General features: G+C 37.0%; 4 protein-coding genes and 2 long non-coding RNA genes across 8 annotated transcripts; 5 read left to right on the plus strand and 1 right to left on the minus strand.

Annotated features, from left to right (window-relative positions):
• The first annotated feature begins 999 nt into the window (after positions 1–999).
• Positions 1,000–5,161, plus strand: LOC103337691 (hydroxyproline O-galactosyltransferase HPGT1-like). 2 transcript variants are annotated; one of them, XM_008240863.3, is made up of 12 exons: positions 1,001–1,337; positions 1,463–1,526; positions 1,725–1,774; positions 1,873–2,066; positions 2,206–2,269; positions 2,347–2,419; positions 2,888–3,011; positions 3,476–3,563; positions 3,669–3,719; positions 4,255–4,326; positions 4,431–4,543; positions 4,748–5,161. In XM_008240863.3, exons 1-12 carry the CDS (start codon positions 1,225–1,227, stop codon positions 4,768–4,770), a joined length of 1,029 nt encoding a protein of 342 aa, XP_008239085.1. In that variant the 5' UTR covers positions 1,001–1,224; the 3' UTR covers positions 4,771–5,161. The 2 variants fall into 2 exon arrangements, 1 of the variants encoding a protein (XP_008239085.1); XR_016121985.1 differs by lacking the exons at positions 4,431–4,543; positions 4,748–5,161 and adding an exon at positions 3,834–3,933 and having other exon boundaries at positions 1,000–1,337; positions 4,255–4,273.
• Positions 5,162–5,734: 573 nt separating this feature from the next.
• LOC103337690 (G-box-binding factor 3-like) lies at positions 5,735–9,519 on the plus strand. 2 transcript variants are annotated; one of them, XM_008240862.3, is made up of 7 exons: positions 5,735–6,055; positions 6,680–6,821; positions 6,954–7,005; positions 7,125–7,179; positions 7,450–7,652; positions 8,070–8,273; positions 8,974–9,519. In XM_008240862.3, the coding sequence occupies exons 2-7, from the start codon at positions 6,712–6,714 to the stop codon at positions 9,169–9,171; spliced, it is 822 nt and encodes a 273-aa protein (XP_008239084.2). In that variant the 5' UTR covers positions 5,735–6,055; positions 6,680–6,711; the 3' UTR covers positions 9,172–9,519. The 2 variants fall into 2 exon arrangements, with proteins under 2 accessions (XP_008239084.2, XP_008239083.2); XM_008240861.3 differs by having other exon boundaries at positions 5,736–6,055; positions 6,642–6,821.
• A 1,403-nt stretch (positions 9,520–10,922) lies between these two features.
• Positions 10,923–14,285, plus strand: LOC103337689 (putative glucose-6-phosphate 1-epimerase). Its single transcript, XM_008240859.3, has 8 exons — positions 10,923–11,621; positions 11,723–11,797; positions 12,021–12,077; positions 12,172–12,332; positions 12,425–12,559; positions 13,121–13,223; positions 13,306–13,405; positions 13,806–14,285. The coding sequence occupies exons 1-8, from the start codon at positions 11,511–11,513 to the stop codon at positions 13,973–13,975; spliced, it is 912 nt and encodes a 303-aa protein (XP_008239081.2). The 5' UTR covers positions 10,923–11,510; the 3' UTR covers positions 13,976–14,285.
• A 450-nt stretch (positions 14,286–14,735) lies between these two features.
• On the minus strand, positions 14,736–15,932 carry LOC103337736 (senescence-specific cysteine protease SAG12-like). Its single transcript, XM_089041275.1, has 2 exons — positions 15,488–15,932; positions 14,736–15,337 (listed from the first exon to the last, which is right to left on the minus strand). The coding sequence occupies exons 1-2, from the start codon at positions 15,930–15,932 to the stop codon at positions 14,736–14,738; spliced, it is 1,047 nt and encodes a 348-aa protein (XP_088897401.1).
• A 2,905-nt stretch (positions 15,933–18,837) lies between these two features.
• LOC148915229 (uncharacterized) lies at positions 18,838–19,424 on the plus strand. Its single transcript, XR_016128464.1, has 3 exons — positions 18,838–18,946; positions 19,258–19,323; positions 19,411–19,424. It is a non-coding gene; the product is annotated as an uncharacterized LOC148915229 (long non-coding RNA).
• A 4,441-nt stretch (positions 19,425–23,865) lies between these two features.
• On the plus strand, positions 23,866–24,707 carry LOC148915230 (uncharacterized). Its single transcript, XR_016122155.1, has 2 exons — positions 23,866–24,104; positions 24,199–24,707. It is a non-coding gene; the product is annotated as an uncharacterized LOC148915230 (long non-coding RNA).
• Positions 24,708–25,870: the final 1,163 nt, after the last annotated feature.

Genomic DNA, 25,870 nt, shown 5'->3' on the forward strand with positions numbered 1-25,870 from the left:
TAGCCGACCGGCTATACAACACAAAATGGTTTTTCTTTTTTGTAATTAAGTAATTACAAAATTAGTTTGTTTAGTCTAAGGCCAATTTGGCATTGATGTATTGTAAAAATAATCACCACAAATTTATAAGAGAAAGCATTTAGCGCTTAGTAAACTTTTGTTAAAAGTGTTGTTGATACTAATTCCCATAATCGAAAATGATTGCGATAACGTTAAAACCGATTCTGCATAATTAGAAAATGAAAGCACTTCTTAATCGCTTTCCTTATGATCCGCTTGGATGAGGAAAAATAACTCGAATTTAAGTAAAAATCGGAATTTAAGAGGAGAAATTGACAATTCCTTTGTTTAACTTAAGCGGAATTTATTAAATAAGAAAAAATAGTGGAAATTGGTATCTAAATTCGAATTTAATTTCCACCAAAATAGAGTCATTTCACAATTTCCACAGTGCCATTTACAAAATTTTGTCGTTTAGAAAATTCGACATACATAAATTCAAATACTAAAATTTTCAATTGCCTTAAATTGAAATGATGGAAATCTAAATTCATCAGTTTAGAATTCTATGTAATTTTCAATTCCTTCATCCAAACGAAGGGTTATAACTTTTTCTCACAATAATTTTTAACAATAAGTTATTTTCTTATAGTTTACCAAACGAGCTGTGCTTCTCAAATTTTTTAAAATCACATATCACCCAAAATAAGTAATGCCAAACTAGACTAATACTAACCTTTGGCACATGCTCACACATGTGCCAATTAGTTTTCTTTTTTGTTTTTTGTTTTTATTTTATTTTTAGAATTAAGAAAAAATAATATGGGTAGTTATATTCCATAAAAGTATGACCTATTATCTGATTTTTTTCTTATATGAAAAAAATATGAATTTACCATATTATCTTAATTATATTAATAATTTTAATTCTTAATAAGTATTTTCCGATATTTTGAATTTCCTTTATATATATAGATTTGCAACTAAGTAATATCTTAGTCTTATTTAATTAATTGCAAAAATCCCGTTACTTTGGAGCAAATGGTAATCGGTTACAACGTCTTCTTCACTCATCCACCTCCCTCCTCCAACCTTGTTCAAATCAATTATCAGTTTTCAAACTCAATCACAGCTTGATCGAGCTCTGAAAACTATCCCAGATCTGACTGACCACTCACCAAAATCCATTCAAGCTCTTTCTTCGTTTTTTGTTGGACCAAAAACATGCATAGCCGGGCATCGCAGAACCGGCTATCTGGTTCGGCTTTTCACTCTCGAATTTCAGCTCTCTTGCTGGCCATGCTTTCCACCATGGCCGCCATTTATGTTGCCGGCCGGTGAGTTTTTCAAATTTTTTGAATTTTGTCTTCTTGAGCTGTAACCGAGTCTGAATTTTACTTTTGAGTTTTTGGCGAAAAGTTTGATTTTTGATGAATGTCTGATGAGGTTGTGATGTTGGTAGTCTGTGGCAGGATGCTGCGGATAGGGTTTATTTGATTCAGGAGCTTGATAAAAGAAGTGGTCAGGTATTTTTATGCTTTGGTTTTGTTTATTTTGTTTTCTTCTGGATTTACCATTCTGGTTTTATTTAGTTAAATAAATTTGTGTTTTAATATATTAAAATTTAAAAGTTTATCAGCGTAGAATTTCAACCTCTGCTGTTTTCATAAGTATTCAAAGAAATTATTTACTGGGGCAGATAATCGTCCATTATCATTTTTCAGGGAGAATCTGCCATATCTGTCGACGACACGCTTAAAATTATAGCTTGCAGGTAAATAAATCCAAACTATTCTGTAAGAGGGGGTCATATTTGACCATTATGATCTTGGGCTTATTTACTGTTATGAATGATGATCATTTACTTTATAGGGAGCAACAGAAGCAGTTGTCCACTCTTGAGATGCAACTAGCTGCAGCAAGACAGGAAGGTTTTGTTCCGAAGAGCTTGTCAAAAAATGAGGGGGCTCATTCTAAGAAGAAGCTTCTAGCTGTTATAGGAATTTTTACAACATTTGGCCGCAAGAAATATAGGGATGCAATTCGTAAGGCGTGGATGCCTAGCGGTAAATTATTGAACATTTCATTGTTTGTTTCTTTTGCTCTGCTTGCAATTTCATCAGTTGGCAGGTCCAGCATTAAAAATAGATATGCTATTCTTTGCTGATGTGGCCATGTTAACGAATCTGAATACAATACGTGCAGGTGCTGCATTAAAGAAATTGGCAGATGAAAAGGGCATCGTTGTGCGATTTGTAATTGGAAGAAGGTCTGTATATCAATGATTTAGAATGATGACAAGGAATTGTCTACAGTTCTGTTCAGTTAAGTATGTATATCTTGCAGCCCAAATCGTGGAGACAGTTTGGACAGGCAAATAGACAGAGAAAATGAGCAGACCAACGACTTCATTGTTCTTGTATGTTCAATTATTTGAATGAAACTGTTTTAACAATATTATGTGGGATTTATATGTGAATTTTTCAAAATATACATATATCAATATATGTGTTTATGTACATACAATTATGTGTGTCTTTAACTTCGTATGACTACCAGAGTACGTTTCTGTTAATTTTTGACTTGTTCCATATTCTAAGTGATAGCTAGTTTGTAGTTATGATGAATTAGCCAATATAGCCTTAAATTGTAGTTTAAGGAAAAATAAGCTCACTGTGCTCTCCTTATTTTTATTTCTTGCATCTTGTTCATGGCCCTTAACCAAAATTTGCACAGCCCTCATGTTCATGTATCATATTTGTGATTGCTTAATATGCAGTTAGTCAACATGCCCAAGGAATGCTACATATAGGAGCAGATAATGTTATATCAAAATGTCACTTACACTCTTTCTTTCTTTGTTTGTGTTTTTTTTTTTTTTTCACAGGATGGTCAAGTGGAGGCATCTGAGGAGCGGCCAAAGAAGATGAAGTCATTCTATATTCATGCAGTAGAAAATTGGGATGCTGAGTTTTATGTTAAAGTCAATGATGATGTTTATGTTAATATTGGTATGTAGTCACACAATTCTTTCCAGTATCAAGAAGATAGTGAATCCTATTGACACTTTCTGTTATACATGCATAACATTAATCCAAGGTAATTAATTTGGATAACACTTATTATTTGAGAAAACAAAAGATACTTTTGGATGACACCATAAGCATATGTTTATCTAGTCATTTTCTATCTCAGAAATCAAAGCAGCATAATATGTAATTTCAATTTAGAGATTTGGGCGTTTGCCATTGTTTTACCGCTAAAATTATGCTGCAAAATGCCATAATTGTTTGTCTAACTTCTGAATAGCTTACCTGTGGACACTACAGGTATAATTGTGGTGGAACCAAATAACATGATAAAAGGGCTTATTGAAAAATAAGAAAAGCAATGTTTGACTGTTAGGCATATCAGAACAGTTCCTAAACAGATTTTTAAAGTGCGTGCTAATTGTTTTCTTTTGATTATGATTCAGATGTCCTGGGAGCAACACTAACTGCGTATTTGAATAAGCCTCGTGTCTATATTGGGTGTATGAAATCAGGCGAAGTGTTCTCTGAGCCGTGAGTGTGGAAAGCGTGCTTTATTTGATGAAAACTTTAAACTTATGAGGCATTTAAGATTAGGTGTAACTTTTTTGTTTTGTTTTTATTGTCTTAATTATACAGAACACACAAGTGGTATGAACCAGACTGGTGGAAATTTGGCAGTGCAAAATCGTAAGCAAAGAGCATTTTTCGTTTATATCCTTGAATAGAAGATAGATTTCTTGACTCCATGTTGACGATCTCTCTCTCTCTCTCTCTCTCTCTCTCTCTCTTGTGGAAATTTAGGCATTATGTATGTAACCTGTGTTAAAGATGGTGGTTAGGAAAAGAGCGGGGATAGAGTGGAGCTTGGGTTGTTGAATATGAGTAAAGGAATGCTGGGAAGGTGTGTCTCTGAAAGAGATGGTTGTTAGTTAGGCAAGTAAAACACTCTTAAATTGACATGAACTGAAAGAGTAGCCCACAAAAAAATCATTTTTAAAAAAAGGGGAAAAAGACGCATTGAAAGTGGATGATGCACTGTTTTTCTCTAAGTTCCCTGGTGGTTACTTCTAAAGAAGAATGCCTTAGAGTGTTCTATGTGATATTTGATTGGCTATATTTCTTGTATTTAAAGGATTATCTCCTCATGGTAGGTGCTAGGTTGTTATCTTCAAGTACTGTACTTTTTCACTTGGCTCAAAATTGCACATCTTGTCTAATGCAGATACTTTACCCATGCTTCTGGTGAATTGTATGCCATTTCTAGAGCATTAGCTCAGTTTATATCCATAAACAGGTACTTCTGCATGCTCCTTGTTTTTAAAAAGAACTTTTTAATAGTATTTAGCATGCAGACAAGCCTGGCAGGATTTAGTTTATAGATTTGTGTCGGTTTTGCAGGTCTATTCTTCGTACATATGCTCATGATGATGTTAGTGCTGGATCATGGTTTATTGGACTTGATGTGAAGCACATTGATGAACGCAAGTTTTGCTGCTCCTCCTGGTTGCCAGGTCTGTTGGTCTTTTTCTAACACACACTTTTTTAAAAAAAAATCTTTTACAGGAACAGAGATCGGTCTTTTTCTACGAACACATACACAAATCATTATATAAAAGTTACAAAAAATTCTTGTTATGTAAATATAGAAGTCATGGTTAAAGCTTAAAGGGATGAGCTTGAATTTAGTAACACGTTTTATTTATCTTTCTTTTTAGGAGCAATATGTACAGCTGTGTGATCTAACTTGTCTCACAACTCAAACAAGTACATACAGAAAGGGAATTCCATTCATTTACAGCATTGCCTTCAATGCCTTCTCTGACCCGGGATTGGAGCTGTGTAGAGATTTTTCTGCTGAAAGTTGATTCAAGCAGCCTTAAAAGAATGGATGCTGAAATAAGAGGTTATATGAGAACTTATTTCTATGCATGTGCTGCCGATCAGAATTCTCTCAGAAGCTCCAGATGCCGACATCATATGTTCCTCATCAATGATACCGGAAGTCAGGAGTCTTAATCATGTATTATACATTATACCTCTATACGTACTATACCATCATTCTTAAATTGCCCTAATTTTACATTTCAACCTAGTGAAGGAATGATTATATAGAATTATATTTTTCTTTTGCTTCTTGGAGATATGCGAAACTTGAAACTCATGATGGAGGATTGGTTGCATTTCTGGTGGTGCAGCCTGCCCACTAACAGTGATTACAGTATAATACTTATAATTTGTTACATCCATCTAGGATAGTAATTTTTAGGCCTATGATCGCATAACTTGAACTCGACGCGACACAAAATTAACGGATTAAAGTTGAACTTTACTTGATTAAACTCGTAAATTACTATCCTATAAATAATCACTTTGTAAACTAAAACAATGTTATAAACTCTTTTATTGTAAGCTATGAGGTGCATAATACATCGACATTTATCAATTGAAATCTTTAAATAAATAAATAAAAATCAATTGAACCCTAGGTGCAATCAAGGACTACATGATTTTCGTACGAATAACGGTTTGTCTGGGGGGTCCAACTGACCGGTACAACATATTTTTTGGTCAGACAACGAAAGTCGCATGAAGAGAACTATCAGCCAACTTCCAGCGTACCACGTACTCGCTTTTTGACTTGACTTTAATGTAGCTAATCACTCTTCGACGCGTGTATGGTTCAGAGCAAGAGTGCCATGTGTATCACCTTGGCGAATCCTATTAACCCATTTCACGACCAGACCACCGGTGTTCCACGCTTCCGGTTTCACAGCACATCAAAACCCGCCGCGCGGCTGACGTTTCGCCTCTCTCTCTCTCTCTCTCTCTCTCCTTCATTGTCTTGTTCATCACCACATATTTCCCCCAGCTAAAAGCGTTTTCCATCTCATCAATCTCTTACCGACGAAATTGCAAGCTAGGAAAGTACAGGCGGGAAAATTAAGGAGCTAGCTAGGGTTAGGGTTTGTTCGGCTCCTTCAGAATCATTTCTTTGGTTTCGGTTGCTCTTTCAGGAGATTCAGGTGCATTGAATTTGTTATTATGTTTTTGTTAGGATTTCAAATGCTTATGTTTATGACTCAGAACCTAAATGTGGAAACTTTCTGGATATTTGAATTTGCGGATGCTGAATAGGGGAAGTTTAAACCTTCAAAATCAATCGTAGAAGATGACATATTTTTATTCGTTAGTTTTAAAGAAATATTTCAAATTAGAAAATATTTGTCAATTTTTGGATGGTAGCCTTGGTTGGTAGGACATTCGAGAAAGCAACAAAGCTTGATAAATCCTCACGTCGAAATGATTAGCTATTTTAATGGATGGTTAAAGTAAAAAACCAATTGGCATGTGGTTGATGAATTACTGAGAGAAAAAATGGTAGGTTCTTTATGCATGTGCCGATGAAAATGTTGATGAAGGTTTTTTTTTGGGTGCGAGTTTGTTTTCTGACACGTATAAACTTGGTTAAATGAGTTTATAAGTTAAAGCCCAGTTGCTGAAGTGTGCCAAATTGGGGATTAAATTTTTTATTACCAAAGTATTTGTTTACTTTTTTAGAAAAACTTTCAAGAAAAAAAAAATCACCAGTTTTTCGTTCCGAGTATGCAGCTGTGAAGAGTAACTTGACACTGAGCTGCGTGTGACAGTTTCTTCAAGTAGAAGAAAATCATTGGACAACATGGACCAAGATGTGAAAAAGAAGTTGAAGGGATTGGATGGAACTGCAGTGCCAGTTGGGTACGACAGTCTCAAGGATACCGGGCACCCAGTCCTTGAGGCATCAAAAAGGTACTTCCTTTTTATTTTATTTTATACATATATACTTTTTAGATTATGCACCAGGCAGCAGCTTCCAGTAAGTTTTATGATGTTGTCTCTGGATGTAGCCAATCTAAATTTTGATTCTATGACCATGTGCAGTTTGGAACAAAATATTGATGGTTTGACAGATGGCAGTGATGGCAACACTAAAGTAAGAATTTCCTTTCATTATGTCTGCTCATATGTGATGGATTTTGGCCCTTTGTTGTATGTGATGGTGAGATGATATTTATGCATGAAGTTAAAGTAATCTTGGATTTCATCTATTAGGAAGACAACCACCACACTCAAAGGAACAATGGGTCTGGAAGCATGCGATTTGCTGGTATGGTACCTATTTCTCATTAGATACTTTGCGTTTGTAGTGTGGGAATTTTTAATCAGGATGTCTAAGTTTCGTTGTGGGAGGGAACAATTTTGTGGCTTGTTTTTGTTGCCCATACCTCATCTGTCAATTTTGTAAAGAAAAGGGGATAGTTTCTGACTTACTTGAATGAAGGATGACGAATTCTGTAATGGTCCTAAATTGGGACATGCAACCCTAACCAAATGCTTCATCCTGACTGATTTGTTTTCTTATTCTTCTGGGCAACAGATAATGATGTGAAAGTCCATACTCAGGTCAGGCCTACAACTAATGGGGAAGTGAATGAGAATTCCACAAATGCTTCTGGTACAGGACCTCCTGCTGGTTTTTTGGGAGTATCTCTTCGTTCCCCATATGAGAAAATAGGAATTAGCACAGCTTTTGTCACTCCTTCCACTGGTGCAGGGTTGCCTTTTGATGCAATGGTTCTGGTAAGGAAATGTTTACTTTTTTTTTGTTGTTGGTACTACTTATTTGTTTGCAAGCTTTTGCCTTTGTACCTCAATTTGTATTCAAGTTGGGATAGTTGTTTAAAAGAATTGCGGCCTTTGATACTTTTCTATTTTTTTGTTTTGAACAACACTCAGTTACTGGTTTGAATTGAAACCATGGGATTGATGAAAGATTACGGATTTGGAATTTCCTCAAATTTTGTGAGCCAGAGTTAGCTGTGAAACAGAGCCCATCTTGAGACTCTGCAGGGCAGTTATTTGCTGAAACATTGTTATATTCTTGACTTTGGTGTAATTTTGAGTTTGGGATCATCTTGGATGCACCAAATTCTAAGATAACTCATAGAAGTAGTATGCTATATTCACACTATTCATTACACATGTTGATTTCCTCAGGATGAAAGGCAGGTCAAACGAGAGAAAAGGAAGCAGGCTAACAGAGAATCTGCAAGGAGATCTAGGTTGAGGAAGCAGGCTGAATATGAGGAACTGGTGAGGACATTTGAATCGTTAAACACGGAGAAAATGGCCCTTAAATCTAAACTAGAAGAACTGAAAGGGGATTCAGAGAGATTGAGGCTTGAAAATGCCACATTAATGGTAACTTCCTCATAGAACTTAGTTACCAATGCTTGAGCTGTTGAAGTTTATGTTTTCAAGAATTTTTTATGCGTATGCAAGTTGCCATTTTTTCTTTCCCGCCATTTTCATTGTTAGTTTTTCTTTGTACATGGATTCTTAAAAGTCAAAAATAAAAAAACTATGCCAAAAGAACCAGTCTTCTAGGTTGTTCTCTCTGCAAAAGTGACTCATGGTGCAGATACATATGAATGGGTAGCATTCCCAGTCCCAGCCCATGGCTGGGGTCAGATGGGTGGGCTTTAGGTTAGTCGAAGCCTTTGCATATGCTTATGCACCACCAATGGTGACCCAACTGGTAAAACTCCATGCATATTTTTCCCAAGAAACCAGAGGCAGTTGAACAAGTATGTTCAGAGGGAGATCTCAATTTCTTATACCCACCCAGCATATTCTTAGAGTAACCCATGCATCTACATACTGAATTATCACGTTTAGTTGCTTTTGGTTGCCAAAAATTGACCAAATGTCAGAATTTATGATGCAGTCAGGATGTGTAGTGTTGAAATGAGTTTTGTTCAGATATGTTTGTAGCACGTCCAACTGAGTTAAGTTGACCATGGAAAATCAAGGAAAGCTGATTTGGCCGATCTGCTTGTTTCAACCTAAGCTGTATGTGCATTCACTTGTAGCTTGATCTAACATGAGTTTTATCTTGTAGGAGAAGCTGAAACATGCACAGGTAGTGCCGAAAGGAGGGATTGCTTCAGTTGAGATTGAAGTAGACTTGGACCTGCCAACTGGTACCGAGAACATACTTAGCAATTTGGGTTCTGTAAGCAGGAATGCTCAGCTGGATTGTGAGGCACATGAAAGTTCTATGTCTGAAACTAAGCTCCATGCTGTTGCTGCTAGATGATCAAGAAGCTGGTGTTATCAGCAGCCGTACATCACACTTGCCCCAATTTTTTTATTTGTGGCAGACAGGAAATTCCTAGTTGAAGAGGGACAAAAACAGCAGTTGCTAATTTATTTTTCCCTTAGCATTCAAGTCTCTTTTTCTGCTATGAACTGTCATCTATTAGATTTTAGATTGCCCTGTCAATTTTGGCAGTACTTTAGGATAGGCTAAACAGTGTTTTCATATGAATATGAACATTGCAAAGGATAGGTCTGGAAGTAAATGATTTGTAAGTGTTATTGCAGACTTCCTGGTTTTGTGAAATTATTGGAAGCCGATATACAATTTGATCTGTTCTCCTCTTAATGATGTAACTAATTAGGTATCGATTTGATCCTTGTTCAATAAATTCGACCCGGTTCATGAATCAACAAGTATCTTAAATCTATGCTGTATGTAATTCACATTACTCCTACATCAGTAAATATTGATTTCATCATAGTACTGAGTTAACATAACATTAGTCAGCAAAGAAGCTTCTGAATTGTTTTAACGTGAAGCTACAAATAAAATCCTCTTTGTTTTGTTGAAAGATATGATGGTAGGTGGAAAGTGCAAGTCAAAAGAGGAAGTTAAAGCAAAGCCACCAAATAGCGTGAAAAAGGCTTTGTAAAAGAAGACTTTTCATTGCGAAGAGTTTGGACCATGTCCAATACTGAAAACTTTCTATGATGAACTTTTGGATTTTACCTATTTCTGGGCCTCTTCTTTGTGGGGTCCAGTTGAGTTTCTCTTTTTTGGGTGCTGTCTTGATCCTCATGTATATCCGTAATAGTTCAGTATACATACGTGTATGTATCCATCAAAAGGTACTCCTCCCTTAGGAAGAAGGTGTCTTTTGCTTGCGATAATACAACAATAAACTATTTGACTCGGCATTGTTCGCAAAGATGAGGCTCAGAAATCTCAAGGATAACATTCTTTATTGAATTTTCAACTGTAAAGAAAAAAGTTGCTTCAAATATGTCTTCATCACTGGCCTTCCTTTTCTTCATCAGTAATGTCAAACGCCGGCAAAACTACGTGCATGTTGATGCCGTGCTACCGGTCCATTCAAAATATAATAGACGCACAATTATTCGTTTGTAACCTCTAACTCTTAGAATATATATTATGATTAGTATCAACGTATAACATTGTATTGTATTAACATGCACATAGTGTTACCGTCTCACTCAATAGCTTCTCGTTCATGCTTTTGACATTGTCTTATTTGACTATTTATCCTTTTGCCTCTACAGGTATCACATACGCTGGGGCAGCTGTAAAAATAAGGAATCTTTTTGGGTCAAAACTTTAAATTGCACTTCTCTCTCTGATTTCTTTTTTTAAATGGGTAGTTAATTCAGTTAATCAGAGGGTCGCATGTTCATACTTGTCTATATCACGTGTGGAAACCAGCACAGATTTAATCATGTTTAGCTGGTTGCTATGTCCTATACGAACATGTAAATACATATATATTAACTTCAATTTTAAAACTTGTAAATGCAAGTGGTAGTAATTTATTCTTAGTCATGACCAGTAAGCTTCCTAGATATGCATAAAGGACTTTAAACTCTTTGTATATCTGACCCTTCAATCCTTGTTAATCAACCCAACAAGGTCGTATTCAAATCTGTATAGATACATAGTCATCTTTCCCCATAAAGTTGTTTACTTTAGACCTCAGTTCTTCTTATGTCATTGCTTCCAATTTTTCTTCCTCTTTGTTAGACAAAATTATTCCCATCATCCGCATAAATAAAAAAAACTGTTCCTATCGTAAATGCTTTTTGTTTGTGGTTCCAAACCGCCATTGTGGGATTTTATGACTGTTTGGTCCAATTTTGAATCTTAGAAGTTTGGCCATTTGGGTAACTGCTGCTTTGGAATTGGGTTTTGTCCTGCTTTTCTTTTGCAAAATTTGGATCTGTATAACAGCAAAAGTTGGGTGTCCTTTTTTAAGAGGGGTTGCAGATATCTCGAGTCTGTATTTGTTGGTGTGGTTAAGAGGATCTGTAATGCACAGTGAGAAGTTTGGCGGTGAAAGAAACCAAGGTAGATAAATTGGTAGTTGGGACTTTGGTTTTCAGTTCACAGGAATATTGATTTGTCACAGGAAAGGTTCATGTGAAAGTTGAGATTCTCAACTGCTTGATTGAATGATTTGCTGACCTTTTCTCTCTTAAGTGTTGGGAGAAGTCATTTCCAGCCTTGAGGTCTTGTTTTGGTTTGTTGAGAGAGAGAGAGAGAGAGAGAGAGAGGTTCCTCCGTCTTCTTATTTATTCAATTGATGTTCTTACTGTGTTCTTGAAATGAATCATTCTGGAGCAACCAGTGATCAGAGAGCAGCAGTTGAAGTCTCAAAGGACAAGAGTGGAATTGACCAAGTTCTGCTTCATAACCCTCGAGGAGCTTCCGTTCAGGTTAGATTCTTTTACCTCTCTATTTCCATTGTTTAACAGATGCCCTCCAAGCTGCTTGAACTTTACTTGCATTTTGATGTCATTATGTGAATTCAATACAGGTTAGCTTGCACGGAGGCCAGGTTCTTTCCTGGAAGACTGAACGTGGTGAAGAACTGTTATTCATTAGTAGCAAGGTAAAAAATTCATCATAGTTTTTATCCTTTTCATTTTATTTATTTATTGTGCTTCTTTTTTGTGTCCTAGCTGTTGTAGAACCATTCTGCAGTAGATAGTTCTACCATTAACAATTCCTAAATGACCATATAAATCATGAACAAATGGGAAATTTGTAAATTGATTTCCCTTTTGCTGATATTTCTGGATCAAATTAATATGGTGTAATGGACAAATATGCAGGCAATCTTTAAGCCACCAAAAGCAGTGCGAGGAGGAATTCCAATCTGTTTTCCACAGGTAATATTTATACAGAACCACAGATGTATATTATAAAGGACCTTGGTTAATTCTGGCTGATTGGTTTGCTTGCTCCAACATGTATGTACTTTAGGTTGGAAATGGATCATTGGAGCAAAACGGGTTTGCCAGGAACAGGATTTGGGTCATTGACAATGATCCTCCACCTCTACATCCCAATGATTCTAATGGCAAAGCCTACATCGACTTGCTGCTCAAACCATCTGAAGAAGATCTGAAGATTTGGCCACATAGGTAGCAGCATGAATTGTGAAAAATGTATCATAGCATGTTTTATGAACATCAAATATTTGTTTGTAAAATAATGTTTGGACCATGTTTTGCAGTTTCGAGTTTCGTCTTAGAGTGTCACTGGCAGCAGAAGGGTATCTGACCCTGATATCGCGTATCAGGAACATCAATTGCAAGCCCTTCAGTTTTTCATTTGCGTATCATCCATATTTCTCCATTTCTGATATCAGGTACAGAATGTTCAAATTGCAAATGGAATTTGCTATTCTTATAATTAAGCATAATCTGTGGAAGTCAGCAACAGCTATGGTGCTAGTTATTGCCTTTTCTCCTTTCCCTTTAAAATAGGCAGACTACAGTTTTGGCCTACAGGCTTTTAAGGAGTGTGCTGGCCTCATGTTAACAATGATACACACAAATTTGGTTTCCATGTTTTTGACTTTAAACATAAGAGTTTTCATATCCATGTATCTGGTTATAATCTTTGTCTACCTACTCAGTTATATGTTGCATTCTTCTTATAATTAGAAATATTCCCTTTAAAATTTCACTAGCAGAAAGAAAAAAGAGAAATTTGAATTATGATAACTAAGGAAGGACATTCATCACTTTCCCTAAAGATATCCATGTCAAGTAGATCCCAAAACAAAAGCTTTACAGGTCACACGATGATTGCCATCAGCTCAATCAGAAAGGAGCAAGTAGTATCATATTTTTGGTTAGCAAGTAGTAGAGTGATGCTAAGTTTGACTAAGTTCTGAGCTTTAAATGAATATAATATGAACTGACAGCGAAGTGAGGATTGAGGGCTTGGAGACTCTTGACTACCTAGACAACCTATTTCAGAAGGAGCGCTTTACAGAACAAGGTGATGCCTTAACATTTGAATCTGAGGTAATCATGTTTTTCCAAAACCTTCTCAGCTTGTTAGTGGCCAAAATATGCTCCTTCTTATGAAGTGTTCATTTTTGGGCAGGTCGACCGGGCTTATCTTAGGTCTAAAGATGTGATAGCTGTTTTTGATCATGAAAAGAAGAGGACATTCGCCGTACGAAAGGAGGGACTTCCAGATGTTGGTAAGAATCGTGTGCTTAACCTCAGTTTCAGGAAATGCAACCAATAGCATGTTGGCTTCCACATGATCAAAACACTCTCATATGCTTTATAATCATCAGCAGGCGCTTACCATAAGAAGCCTTTACCCAAAAAAAAAAAAAGAGATCCTTACTTGAAGGAATTGATTGGAAGCTGAATTTAGTAAGCAGAGGATGAGTTATTTTTGTCAAATTTGGTAGTTGGGAACTAGGATCTTCTGAAAACCATAGGCTTAGGGGATCAGGCCATTAAGCCATAGAAAGTTTCTGTCTGAGATTGGTACTTTACATCCTTTTCCATGTCAAATGAAATACTTATATATCTAGCCATTTTGATTAAGTAATTAATCTTTGTGTTCTTCAACTTTACATGTACTCTCAGTTGTTTGGAATCCATGGGAGAAGAGATCCAAAGCCATAGTGGATCTTGGAGATGAAGAGTATAAACAGATGCTTTGTGTTAATGGAGCATCAATTGAGAAGCCAATCACCTTGAAGCCTGGTGAAGAATGGACTGGCAGATTGGAGCTCTCTGTTGTCCCTTCAAGTTAATGAATCGACTGGCAGATTGGAGCTCTCGATCCTGCCACGAGAGGCTTTCGAAGATCAAAGGCAAGCAAATAAAAATATACTAGAAGTATTAGGGTCAAAATGTGACTGTGCAATAAGGAAATCAATAAGAACATGATCACCTTTAATGTGGTTATGATTTTCATAACAGATTTTCCTTCAAAGGAGGTGGAGATATCTTTTTTTTCTCCTCCCCATCGTAGCTATACCCTAAAATGTAAATGGGTTATCTTTACTTATGAAACTTGTACACTGAATGCAGAGTCAGTAATAATTCTTTTTCTTTCTGCAAGTCCTGGCACAAACATTTGTTTTTCACCTTTATTTAATTTGCTAGAGACTAAAATAAGAACTAAATATTTTGCTGATCATGCATGAAACCCAAAATTTGAAGCAGAAGATATGGATCAACATGCAGCATCTGATCAACTGCATAATCTGTTCAGATGCTGCATATTGATCCCAAGGCTTTTGATCAAGTTTTAGTTTTAAATTTGGTATTCAGAACATATATACTAGAAGATTAATTTGTGGTGCATCCAGGATTGGATTTTCAAATCAACTTTGGTTTGATGCTCAAATGATCAAGTGGTTCCTGTGTTTATTATTACGCATCCATTCCCATCATTCCATTATGTTAATAATAATATATATGACTAATATTATCCCAGCATATATAATATATGACTAATATTGTTTTATTCCAGCATCCATAATCATCCGTCGTCTGTGTGCTAATGTTTTATCCAACAGGACGTCGATTGCGGGTTATCGTTTTACGCCATTCCACATCATAAGTATTCAACGGGCTTATAGCATTGTCAGCAATATTACACAGATTGACACCCTTATACATTCTGACATAGCCTTTCTCTCCCCAGCCTTCTCCCCAGGAATTTTTTACTATCCAGTAGTCCTCATGATAATCTTCAGTCCTCCCATAGCCAACAATTAGAACAGCGTGTTTGTGTTTATATGGGTTATAGGCACAACCACCTCTAAGTATACCACCTTGGTATTCCTGAAATCCTGCACCGACTGAAATTACAACTGGGATGGGCTGCCAGGCCACAGCCTTGGCTAGATCGTATTCGTTGGGAGGCACTTTCCTATAACCAGTTATCTGACCAAGATGTTGGTCTGTCTTGCTGCTGTCACATGTTCCCTGCTTAGCGACATAGCCGTAATTTGCTTCACTGTTGAGTCCTCCATTTCGCATTACATAGTCAAAGGCGGCTTGTGTTGAACCACCCTTGCAGCCGTCGGCATTTCCACTGCAGTCCAAAATTTGCTGCTCGGACAGTGAAGTATTGATACCATAGTTCCAAGCCATACTCCCTTCCACTGCTGCCACAGCAGCAAACGCCCAACAAGAACCTACATATATATATATATATATATATATATATATATATATATTATACCCCAAAAAATGGTCAAAATAATATAGAAGAAAATTTATATGGATGGTATCTAATGTAATGCTTCTTTTACCACAATGCCCTTGATTTTTCACCGGAGTGACCAATTTTTCATCCCTCCAATCAATGCTTACGGGAGGAATATCTGCATAGTCGTCTTCAGCAAAATATGTAGAATCTACTCCAAATGATGAAATATATTTCGAGGGGTCGTCGTCATGGCATGAAGCATAAATTGACAAGAACTCTTCAGCTGTCATATCAGAAAACATATTAATGCCTTTCTTAAATGTACTTGTTTTCCCTTCTTGTTGCGTGTTGAAAAGTTTAATGGACTCAAATCTGGTTCTAAAAATTCCAAATCGTCTCTCTTTTTCAGAATTATTCGGATATGTGCGTTCATGCTCTATCATCCACCTCTCGAATTCCTGTGAAATATTCACCGAGGTGATTTGTGACATACCTCTCTGAATATCTCCCAGTATCAAGATGATGAACCATAAAAGAATCCAAGCCATTGCTTAGTTTTTCAACTGATCGATGTATTAATGTTAATTTTCTCTTTATACTGCATGGTATTTATAGACTTTTTCTTCTCATACTTCCAATTTTTTTTTAAGGTGTTAGAAATCAAGCTTTAATTATTGGAGGATGACTTTTGATTAAGTTTACCTTGTGTGAGAACAAATATTTCGGCATTCAATAAGCAAATGACACGTGAAAAAGTAATATTCCTTATGTTAACTAATTACCCTATTTAATTAGGGAATTATCTTTTATTTGAGATATAAATATCTCCCTAAATCAAGAATCTGATTTCCAGCAAATCTCTTTGGTTAATTCCTATAATCTTTTTTGGGTAAGGATAATCCTAATTAAATATAGATTATTCTTCAAACCTAGCAAGCAAAGAGTCTATAAATAGATGGCTACACAACACATTCGAGGTAATTTAAAAACCCTAGAGAAATCATTTCTCTCTATCTCTCTCTCTCTCTCTCTCTCTCTAGCCGCCCTTCTCATATCTCTTTCTCCTCACACAGCCACACACCACCACACACGGCTAAGGCCGTCTGACTCTCCCCATGAGAGAAAACTTTGACCTTTACATTATCTCCTCATCTTTCTTAAGATTATTTAACTGACTTAGGCATCGGAGAGTCTTTGGCCAACATCCCCTGTGTGTGATCCGTTGATCTAAATTTGTCTTATAAGAACCGAGGAAGAAGAAAGAGAAGGAACCTCAAATGGTGGAAGAATCACACGCGAATATTCCCTCGTGTGGAAGTATGCTCAAACATTTTGGTGCTTTCATTTAGAGCTTCGAAATATACTCAAAGTATTGCTATCAAATTTAAGGAATTTGTTTCCTTCCGGTCATCACTCAACCAAAGCCTTCCAAACAACCATGGTTGGAAGCAAGTGCACAAGAAGCAAGACCGTCGTGACGAATCAATCCACAACGAATCCAAGCTTCCATGATGTCGCGACATCAAGACAGCCACCAATTTCCCATGCCGAGGCCTCGACTCAACCTTTCAGCACCACGATAGCCATCACTGCTCCAGTCGCCACCGATGTTCTTCCTCTTGGCCCCATGGTCAAGAACGTTATTCTTGAGCTAGCCACTACGCCTCTTCGCAATCTCGCGGCCAGTATTACCATGCAACTACAAGGACCAGCCGCAGTTCCAACACCACCACCCTTTAGGCTTCACTGTTGGATCCGAGGACTACCGCCATGGAGCGGCCACGACGCACAACGGAACCTTCCGACCTTGGCGCCTCAGCCAACTACGGCCCTATTATGGAACAAATACGTCAATTCCCTTCTTTGCCACTATGCATGACGTTTGCAGCTTCCTAGCACACCTTCAACAAAACCCTAGCCCACGTGCAATGAGGCTCCACACAATTCTCTCCTCCTGATCCTAGCAGCCAAGCAGACCTCAATCTCATAATCAAACAAGCTGACTCACAGAGTCGATGACTAAAACCAATTGGTTGGTCAACTCCTCATGCAGATTGATCTGGTGTGCGACCTTGGGCTCGGATCCCATGGCGAAGAGAGAAGGACGGAAGACAGGCAGGTTAAGTAGGTGCAAGTTGGAAAGAAGAAGGACAAGAACGTGCTACCCAGCACACTGGCATGTCACAAGCATTCACAAGCTCCAGCCAAGGTAGAACAAGTCTCCGTTTGAGATTTGGTCTAAGGACCAACGTGCACGAAAGGTTGGGCCCATGATCCAATGTTCATGCATACATGAACCCGCAAAGAAATATTCACTCAAAGCTAGGCCTATAAGGAGATTAACCTCGCGATCCTCCTCATGAGGTACGTGAAGAAAGACAATCACCGGCCCGTACTAGAAGAGCTAAATCACGAGGCCAAGCAATAGAAAATCCATCGCAAGATCTGTCCACCAATACACCGTGCAAGCAGGACAGCCAAGAAGATCAACCCTTGTGAGTCAAAAGAGAGGTCGATCAGCGACGCCCGCATCATAAGAGACACCAACGTGAGCCGCAAGCCTTGTAAGTAAAGGACTTCGGCAGGCTAGTGAATGACCGACTTTGAGACTTGAAGGTTGGAAGAGACTTAGAGGATGCCTTGTGCTAGTAGATGGACCAAGTGAGCTTTTCTCCATTCTAATGAGATCAAGCAGGCGGTCATACCAAGGGGATTCACAATGCCCCGAGAGTCATCTGAAGCATTTCAAAAGTGTCACGATTCTCTACAAGTACGAGGATGCGCCGATGTGCAAGGTCTGTAGATTGATCAGCAGCTTCAAAGAGTTAGAACTCGTCTTCACAAAGGAGTACACCTCTTACCTGACAATCAAGAAGCAGCCTGACCACCTATTCAACTTGCGCAAGAAGTATGATGAGTCTCTCTAAAACAACATCAAGAGGTTCAAGGCCGAAAAAGAAAATATTGTAGGATGCGATGATTGGATCACGTCCTCTGCTTTCAAGAAGAGCCTATCAGTAGAGCATGAACTATACCGTGAGCTGACCATCGCTCCCAACCAGACTCTGGCAAAGGTCTTATCAGCTGTAAAAAGCTACGCGCTTTGGGATGACAATCGGATCGCCACCAAAAAGTTTGCCAACCAAGCCGACCAACTGCCCAGGGAAGCGGGTTAGAGGAATGATAGATCCAGCAGCAGGACCATGGGGAAAGCGCAAGTTGCAATCTCAAGAAAGTGCCCCAGCATATGAGAGCTACACTGAGTTCTCCATCTTGATGCATCAAATCTTGGCCAAAGTGAAAGACAAGCCATGGCTGAGAAAACAACCATCATTGAAAGGAGATCCAACTAAGAGGGATACCAACATAGATTTTCTGCCATCACTTTTGCTACATATCAGAAAATCCGATACCCAATTCATGGGGGAGGTGTCAAGCAGATCAACAGCTATCAGGCGATGTCAAGAGTTGGTGAAGATCCTAATTATTGATTAAGTGCATCTATTAAATGATGATGGAGGCCCTTGTAATTGAGGCACTAGTTGCTTGATCTTTGCACCAGGTAAACTTTTACTGAATTATTAGTGATCTTGGCTTCTTTGTGCTGAATAACTAACCCACTATTTAAAGTAGTTGAGAACATTTGTACAGTTGCAACTTATGCTCATGAAAGTTGGAAGGGTATTATCTGTTTCTTATTAGGGTTAATGTGATAGCGGGATGTTTATATTTAAAAATGTTTATCAGATGTCTGTTACAATTTACATGTTACTTATGTAGTTTATGATTGGTTGCAAAGAATTTAGTTGCTTATGACCTTTTGTTTACTTTTTTTTTGTTGTTGTTGTTTTTTTTTTTTAATGTGTGTGGCAGGTGGAGTCTACACAGACAATGATATGCATTGTAGGCCTTTCAGCCAATCTACTGAACTATTTAGAGGTATTTTGGTCACCTGATTTAAATGCCGTACTCTGAAGTCTATTTTGTTTATTTGTTAATGTGGATTATTCTTTTATAACCAGCCAGGTTGCTACAGTTTCGAGAGTGAATCCGAGCGGGACTCTTCTTCTTTAATTCTAGTTATCGCCCTGTGCGCCTCGCACAGCAATATATTGGTATTAGTGAGCAGAATTTTACAGCCCATATTGAATTGCAGAATGAGATATGCTACAAGAAGGTTTCTTTTTCCTTGGGCCCTCCTTTGTGTAACGTATGTATTAGAATGATTATTTAACTGATTGATACTTTTTTTCTGCCAGTTTGTTGAATCACTCAGGAAAGGTTATCAGGCAATGGTATTCGTTCCTTGAAAGACAATTTAAAGGATATGTTAAGATTACTTTTCCTTCTTCTTCTTGAAATTTTCTCTATGCAGAGGTGGCATTTGGTACTGTCACCAATGTCAAGGAAGCTTGTGAATGGCTTGGATATACGTACCTTTTCATAAGAATGAGGCTGAATCTGTATGGTATTGGGTGGGATGAGGTATTCTATGTTGATTTGACTTTACCTATATGGTTGATTGGTTGATCCTTCTTCAACATTTTCTTGACTAGCAGCCTGGCTTTATTCTAAGGAGGACATGATGTATAATTCATTTGTCTTTAATGGTGCTTATGTATATGATATTTGCTTTTTGCTTTTTGCTTGTTTCAGGTTATTGATATTTTCTTCTGCATTTTGCAGGTTGTTGCTGATCCTTCCTTGAGTTTAAAGCAAAGAGCTCTCATAGCAGATGCTGCACGTGCCGTTTTGATGAGAAAAGTGGCAACTTTTTGTACAGAGCTTGGTCGAATTGCAAGCCACTTTTATATTCAATACTCAAGTGTTGAAACATAGAATGAAATGTCGAGACGCCACATGAATGAGACTGAGGTTATTGTTTTTCTGAACTATTTTATCTTAATTTTTTAATTTATTTTCCTGCCAGATACACCCCATTCCTTTCTCTCTTCTTTTTCTTTCTCCTCTCTCTTTTCTTGTTCTTCTTCTCTCTCCACCATTTTTCTTTCCTCTTTCTTTCATTTTGTCTTCTCTATTTGATTCTCTTTTGTTTTATTAAGTCTCTCTCTCTCTTCTACGTTTATGTGTAGGCCGAATCACATAGGTGTCCAAAACAAAATTAGCCTAACCCTGTGAAAAATCCTAGATCCACCAATGAAGATTTGTTTTATCAATAAACTTGTATATTAGGATATATAGAGTACTGTTTTGCCAATAAGGAAAGGCTAATAAATAAATAAATAAACCCAAAACGCAATGACACAGACAGACGGAGGGCCGAATAAAAAGACAATAATAAATAAATAAAATCCTAGCCCTAAAATTGCCACCCAGAGAGACGCGCCGCCGCCGCCGCCGCAGCGAGCTTAAAGAAACGCTCGCTTGGTGGAGTTGAAAAGCCTAATGACAACAGATCTTAATTGGATGGTGAGGAAAAACAGACAAATGAAAACAAGCAGAAAAATATTAAACCAGAAGTTGATCATTGTGGAATTGAAGTAGGAGGTTACTTCACAACTACCAGAAAACCTCGGGGTAGGGGAAGAGGAAGAGTTATCATCATCATCTCCTTGCTCTTGCTTCTTGTCGAAATTGTTCTTGAATATTGCAAAACGTCTTTCCCTCTCTTCACTGTTCAGGTAGCTGCGTTCAATCTCCGTCAGCGATCGCTCAAATTCCTCCGTAATGTTCACGGCCGTTGCTGTTGCTTGGGATATAGAAGCCACACAAGTCCCTACCAAAATCATGATGATGAATAACATACGAGTGAAGAAGAAAGTCATTGCTAATTCAAATCATGACACTGTTTCACAACAAGTCTCAAACCCTTCTTATATAACCACTAGCCACCGCGTGGCCTTTCTGGCGAAGCTTTTTATTATTGTCCTTAATTTTATTTTTCTACAAGTCCGTTTTGATTTTGAAGCGAGAATTTCAAAAAATTAAACAATTTATCAGAGCCTAGTTTCGATCTAGGGACCTGTGGGTTATGGGCCCACCACGCTTCCGCTGCGCCACTCTGATTTGTTGATTATGTATTCTTAACCAAGATATAAGAAGACAAAAGAAGCAATACCATATGCCATACATGCAGTAAAAAATCTATTTATTTGCTACCTAAGTCATTAATTTCAGACCACATGCAAATATTTGTAGCAAACAAACCCATCTCATGGGGTTTTGTATTTTTGGAATTTAAAAAGTATAATAATTAGATTTGTAGCTTAAATAGGTAACTGGCTTAGTTGGATTCTAGTTATCGTGTTTTTTTTAATATAAAAGTCAGGATTTATTTATGGAAAAATAACGTGATGGGTTGTAGATAAGAAAAAATGAGATTCGAGAGAAAAGGCTAAATTTACTATTTATTTATGAAAATATGAGTGTCAAAACTGCATTAATTTTAAGGAGGAGTTACTAGCAATGCTCCTAATGAAATAGGCCAAAAGCTTGCTAGGAATAGAACCACGCAAATTTGAAGCAAGGAGTGCAACCTCATCAAAAAAACTAATGGAGAGAAACCACTCTTTTTGGAACTTGGTGAGTGTTAGTAAAAGTAGGGGTTTAATTGCTATAATTATTGAAAAATCATAATTTAATTCATGCCAATAAAAATCAAAATAAATCAAACATTAATATAAAGAGAAGTTTAGAAAAAACCAGAATATGGTTGAGTCTAGAACCTCGCTCTATTATTTTAAGACAAAATTGTCCCTCACTAACGCTTCAAAGTTTCAATGACAAACGTCACACTATTATACTCATAAAGACCCTAGTATGCAATGAATAAATTTCTAGAAGACTAGTTATCCTGGAATGGATTGAATGCCACATGATGTAGTGGGCTCTTTATTTATAGATGATGAAGAGCCATTTCTCAAAGTATGTGACTTAAATTGAAGAGGTAAACGATGTTTCCCTTCACTTAAAATATGCGTTGTTTCAAACTTGGATAGTCACATCTTTTTTAATATAATTTTCATTTGATAACATAAAGTTTAATTAATTTTCCAAGAAAGACAACTCAAACTTGTCATAACGTATCATCATCAAACAATGTGCTCATGATGCAAATTATCTAACCCTAAAAAAAACAAAATATGAGAAGAAGCCTACCATGCAGTTTTATGGCCCGAAGTTGATTGGCCTATGCTCGATGGGCCAAAGCCCAGCTCAATTAGTTGTGGAAGCTTGCTCGGCCAAGTCCACTCTAAGAATAGGTAGGACTTGGGCTAAGAATTTGAAATCCTGAGTCGGATGCGGGTCTAAACTCAAGCCAGTCCGCTTATAAATATATTTAAGAATTATGTAATATGCAAGAGTGGTTTCATGGGAGACACATTTGACTGTGTGAAACGAAATAAAGGACTCAATAGTGGAGCAAATTACAGCTACATCAATAAGCACGGAACATATGACAAATGAACATGTTTGGTAGATAACTGGTTATGAGAAAGTGCCTCCCATCGCAAAGGATCTAGCCAAGGTTGTGGTCTAGCAGGCCATCGTAGTTGTTACTTCAGTCAGTGTAGGATTTCAGGAATATCAATGAAATGAGTAGTGGGTGCTAGTTTGTCATGATATCAATGAAATAAGTTGTTGGATAAGTGAACTTGTTTGACTTGATGCCAATGACAGAAAATTCTCGTTATAAAAAGAAAGTTAAATGGGCTGGTGGTTTGGCCCGGTCTGGAGCTAGGTCCAAGAACAAAACGAGCATAGTTTGTTTCACTATGACCTTGGGTTTTGGACTGAGATGGGCTCAATATTTTTTTATAAGTGAGTTAGTAGAATAAGACACGATTAATTAAATGGGACGACACAACACAACCTGAATAATTTAGTGGCACAATTTTAAATAAGTCGGGTTGATATATCACGACCCATTTGATAGCTCTACGTTGGATAATTATGAAGGCTGGGATGAAACAATAACACACAACCAAAGATAATATTAGTCGTATATATTGTACAAGAAATCCGTTAATAAAGAATGGTTAATTTCACTTTATTGCCATTTTTTCCCCTTTCAAAATACAACTATTCATGTATTGCAGTTGCAAAATCATTTTGGAGCCAAAAATTGATGAAAAAGGACACTAATATATCAGAGCCTAGTTTCGATCTAGGGACCTGTGGGTTATGGGCCCACCACGCTTCCGCTGTGCCACTCTGATTTGTTGCTACTATTTTGTAATTTGATCTATATGAACCTTCTTTATTCTCAAGAGGCTTCCCGAATAACAAAAGCACATGTTAGGCCTACCACATATATTATTGTGTCATTAATTTCATATTACATATATTTTTTTATAAATTTAGTTATATACCTAATCTTAGACATAGTCTTATAAAGAAACACTATACTATTTAAAAACACACTTAAAAAACCCAAAAATCTACAGCTATACATTTTTTAATTTAATTAATAAGACGAAATGCCTTTATTACTCTTTTAACATAAAATTGGAATTCTAATCTCTTTATCTTGCGTTGAAGCTAGAGCGGAACTCATTTCACAAGCTCTAGTCTCTCATCTTCATCTTCAACCCCAGTTTTCAGTTTTTGTTCTTCCATTTCTTGTTTTGAAATCAACTTTCTCTTTGGACTTTTTGGATTGTGCGGATGTCTATGTCTCCTCTCCATTGCTGGCTCTGACACTTTTTCAAGGGACCAAGCCTTAGCTTGCCAAATCTGATCATCTCGATCTCTCAAAGGTCATTCTCCTATACTTTCTTATTCATCTTTTTGTTTTTACTTGTAGATTTGTGGACGAAGGTATGAGATTGAGATTATGGTGGAATTTTACAGTGATATCAAAGGAATCTCGATCTCGATCTCGACAAGTCGTCGTCTCGGTGGAAACGACAGCCGAGGACCTTGCCGGTTGTTCCAGAGTACTGCACAATGCCAACAACTCGTCATCTTCAATTGTGGAGGAAGATGGGGATTTAGCCACGTCATCATCATCGTCGTTTGATTTGGACTTGAGATTTTTGATCTTTTGCTTCAATTATGTGTTTCTCTTCGAATTTTAATTAATTTGAAGAATGTATTTTAAGGTTTGATGATCAATTTATCCTTACTATTTAGGCTATGGATCTCATTTTTGTTTAACAATGTATTTCTATGACATAGTATTAACAAAATAGTTCTATGACAGAGTATAGACAATGTACTTCTATAACAGGGTATTAACATGTACTTCTACGATATAGACTACAAGATAGTTATATGAAATAATATTAACAATGTACTTCTATGAAGAGCCCCTGCTTGGTTTTTGCGAATTTGTTTTTAATAAACTGTTTGGGTTTTTTTTTTAAAATATGGGTTTGGCTTGTTTGGGGTGTTTTTTTTTTTTTTTTTGGAGTTTTTTGTGTTGGTTTTTTTTTTTTTTTTAGTTAGCAATCATATAATTTATAGGAACTTCAACACTAATTTCTTATGCAGTAAATGGTTTTCGGTGGTGTTTTTAAAGTGCGTTCCATGTGGGGTTTTTTATATATATAATTTCAGCATCTATTTTGGGTATAATAATGAAGCTCCCTAATATTTTTAGAGAGAAAAAAAAAGAGGCCCATCTCAGTGCCTCACTCACTATTTTATAATAACATATCATAAATAAACACATCGATTTGTTTTGGGGGAGCTTTTATAATGAGGGATAAAAGTGAGGAGTTATAATGAGGGTGTTCAATTCAGCAGTCCAATAATAATTTTGCACTAGATCGGCCGACTATTAAGGAACCACTCATTATAAGCCCTCATTTTACCCCTCAATATAGCCTCCACGTGGTTTGGGTTGGGTTGCACCAACAATTATACTTCAATGAGATGGTTAGTTAGTTTAGTTACTAAATGGGACCATATATAGAGAAACTTGTCCAACATGTCCATGAATTGATGACAACCTTTGATGTGTTGGTTTAAGGTTTTAGGAGGAACAACAAAACCAAACCTATTCACCCAACAACTCTTTGCTACTAATTAAATCCATGGAATAACAAGTGGGCAGTGGGGCTAAAATCATCAAGTCCTTCTTAATGGAGGAGTTCTTGGATGGATCGGATAGGATCAAAATACATAAAAAATTTAACTTTTGTGAGGTGATCAAATACAATGATCCGACCGACGAACATAAGAATTTCTCTTCAATCATATCATTAAAAATTGCATACTTACCAACCTTTTAGGAGGAACAACAAAACCAAACTTATTCACCCAACAACTCATTGGCTACTAAATAAATCCATGGAATAACAAGTGCGCAGTGGGGCTAAAATTATCAAGTCCCTCTTAATGGAGAAGTTCTTGGATGGATTGGATAGGAACAAAATACATAGAGAATTAGACTTTTGTGAGGGTGATCAGATACAATGATCCGACCGACGGACACAATAATTTCTCCTCAATCAGATCATTAAAAACTGCATACTTACTAACCTCTGCTCCTTATGGACCTCATTAGAGCTTTTGTCAG

This window comes from Prunus mume, linkage group LG7 (assembly GCF_029339155.1).
Source record: "Prunus mume cultivar Tortuosa linkage group LG7, ASM2933915v1, whole genome shotgun sequence".
NCBI classification, from domain to species: Eukaryota; Viridiplantae; Streptophyta; class Magnoliopsida; order Rosales; family Rosaceae; genus Prunus; species Prunus mume.

Bases quoted from the DNA above. Each gene is read 5' to 3' on its own strand.
- LOC103337691 (XM_008240863.3), top strand. From the start codon at position 1,225: ATGCATAGCCGGGCATCGCAGAACCGGCTATCTGGTTCGGCTTTTCAC. The intron at 2,420-2,887 runs GTATGTTCAATT...TTTTTTTCACAG, and splicing joins CCAACGACTTCATTGTTCTT to GATGGTCAAGTGGAGGCATC. The intron at 4,327-4,430 runs GTACTTCTGCAT...TCGGTTTTGCAG, and splicing joins CAGTTTATATCCATAAACAG to GTCTATTCTTCGTACATATG.
- LOC103337690 (XM_008240862.3), top strand. From the start codon at position 6,712: ATGGACCAAGATGTGAAAAAGAAGTTGAAGGGATTGGATGGAACTGCA. The intron at 7,006-7,124 runs GTAAGAATTTCC...TTCATCTATTAG, and splicing joins GCAGTGATGGCAACACTAAA to GAAGACAACCACCACACTCA. The intron at 8,274-8,973 runs GTAACTTCCTCA...TTTATCTTGTAG, and splicing joins TTGAAAATGCCACATTAATG to GAGAAGCTGAAACATGCACA.
- LOC103337689 (XM_008240859.3), top strand. From the start codon at position 11,511: ATGAATCATTCTGGAGCAACCAGTGATCAGAGAGCAGCAGTTGAAGTC. The intron at 12,078-12,171 runs GTAATATTTATA...TATGTACTTTAG, and splicing joins TTCCAATCTGTTTTCCACAG to GTTGGAAATGGATCATTGGA. The intron at 12,560-13,120 runs GTACAGAATGTT...ATGAACTGACAG, and splicing joins TTCTCCATTTCTGATATCAG to CGAAGTGAGGATTGAGGGCT.
- LOC103337736 (XM_089041275.1), bottom strand. From the start codon at position 15,932: ATGGCTTGGATTCTTTTATGGTTCATCATCTTGATACTGGGAGATATT. The intron at 15,338-15,487 runs GTAAAAGAAGCA...CTGTGGCAGCAG, and splicing joins GAAAAATCAAGGGCATTGTG to TGGAAGGGAGTATGGCTTGG.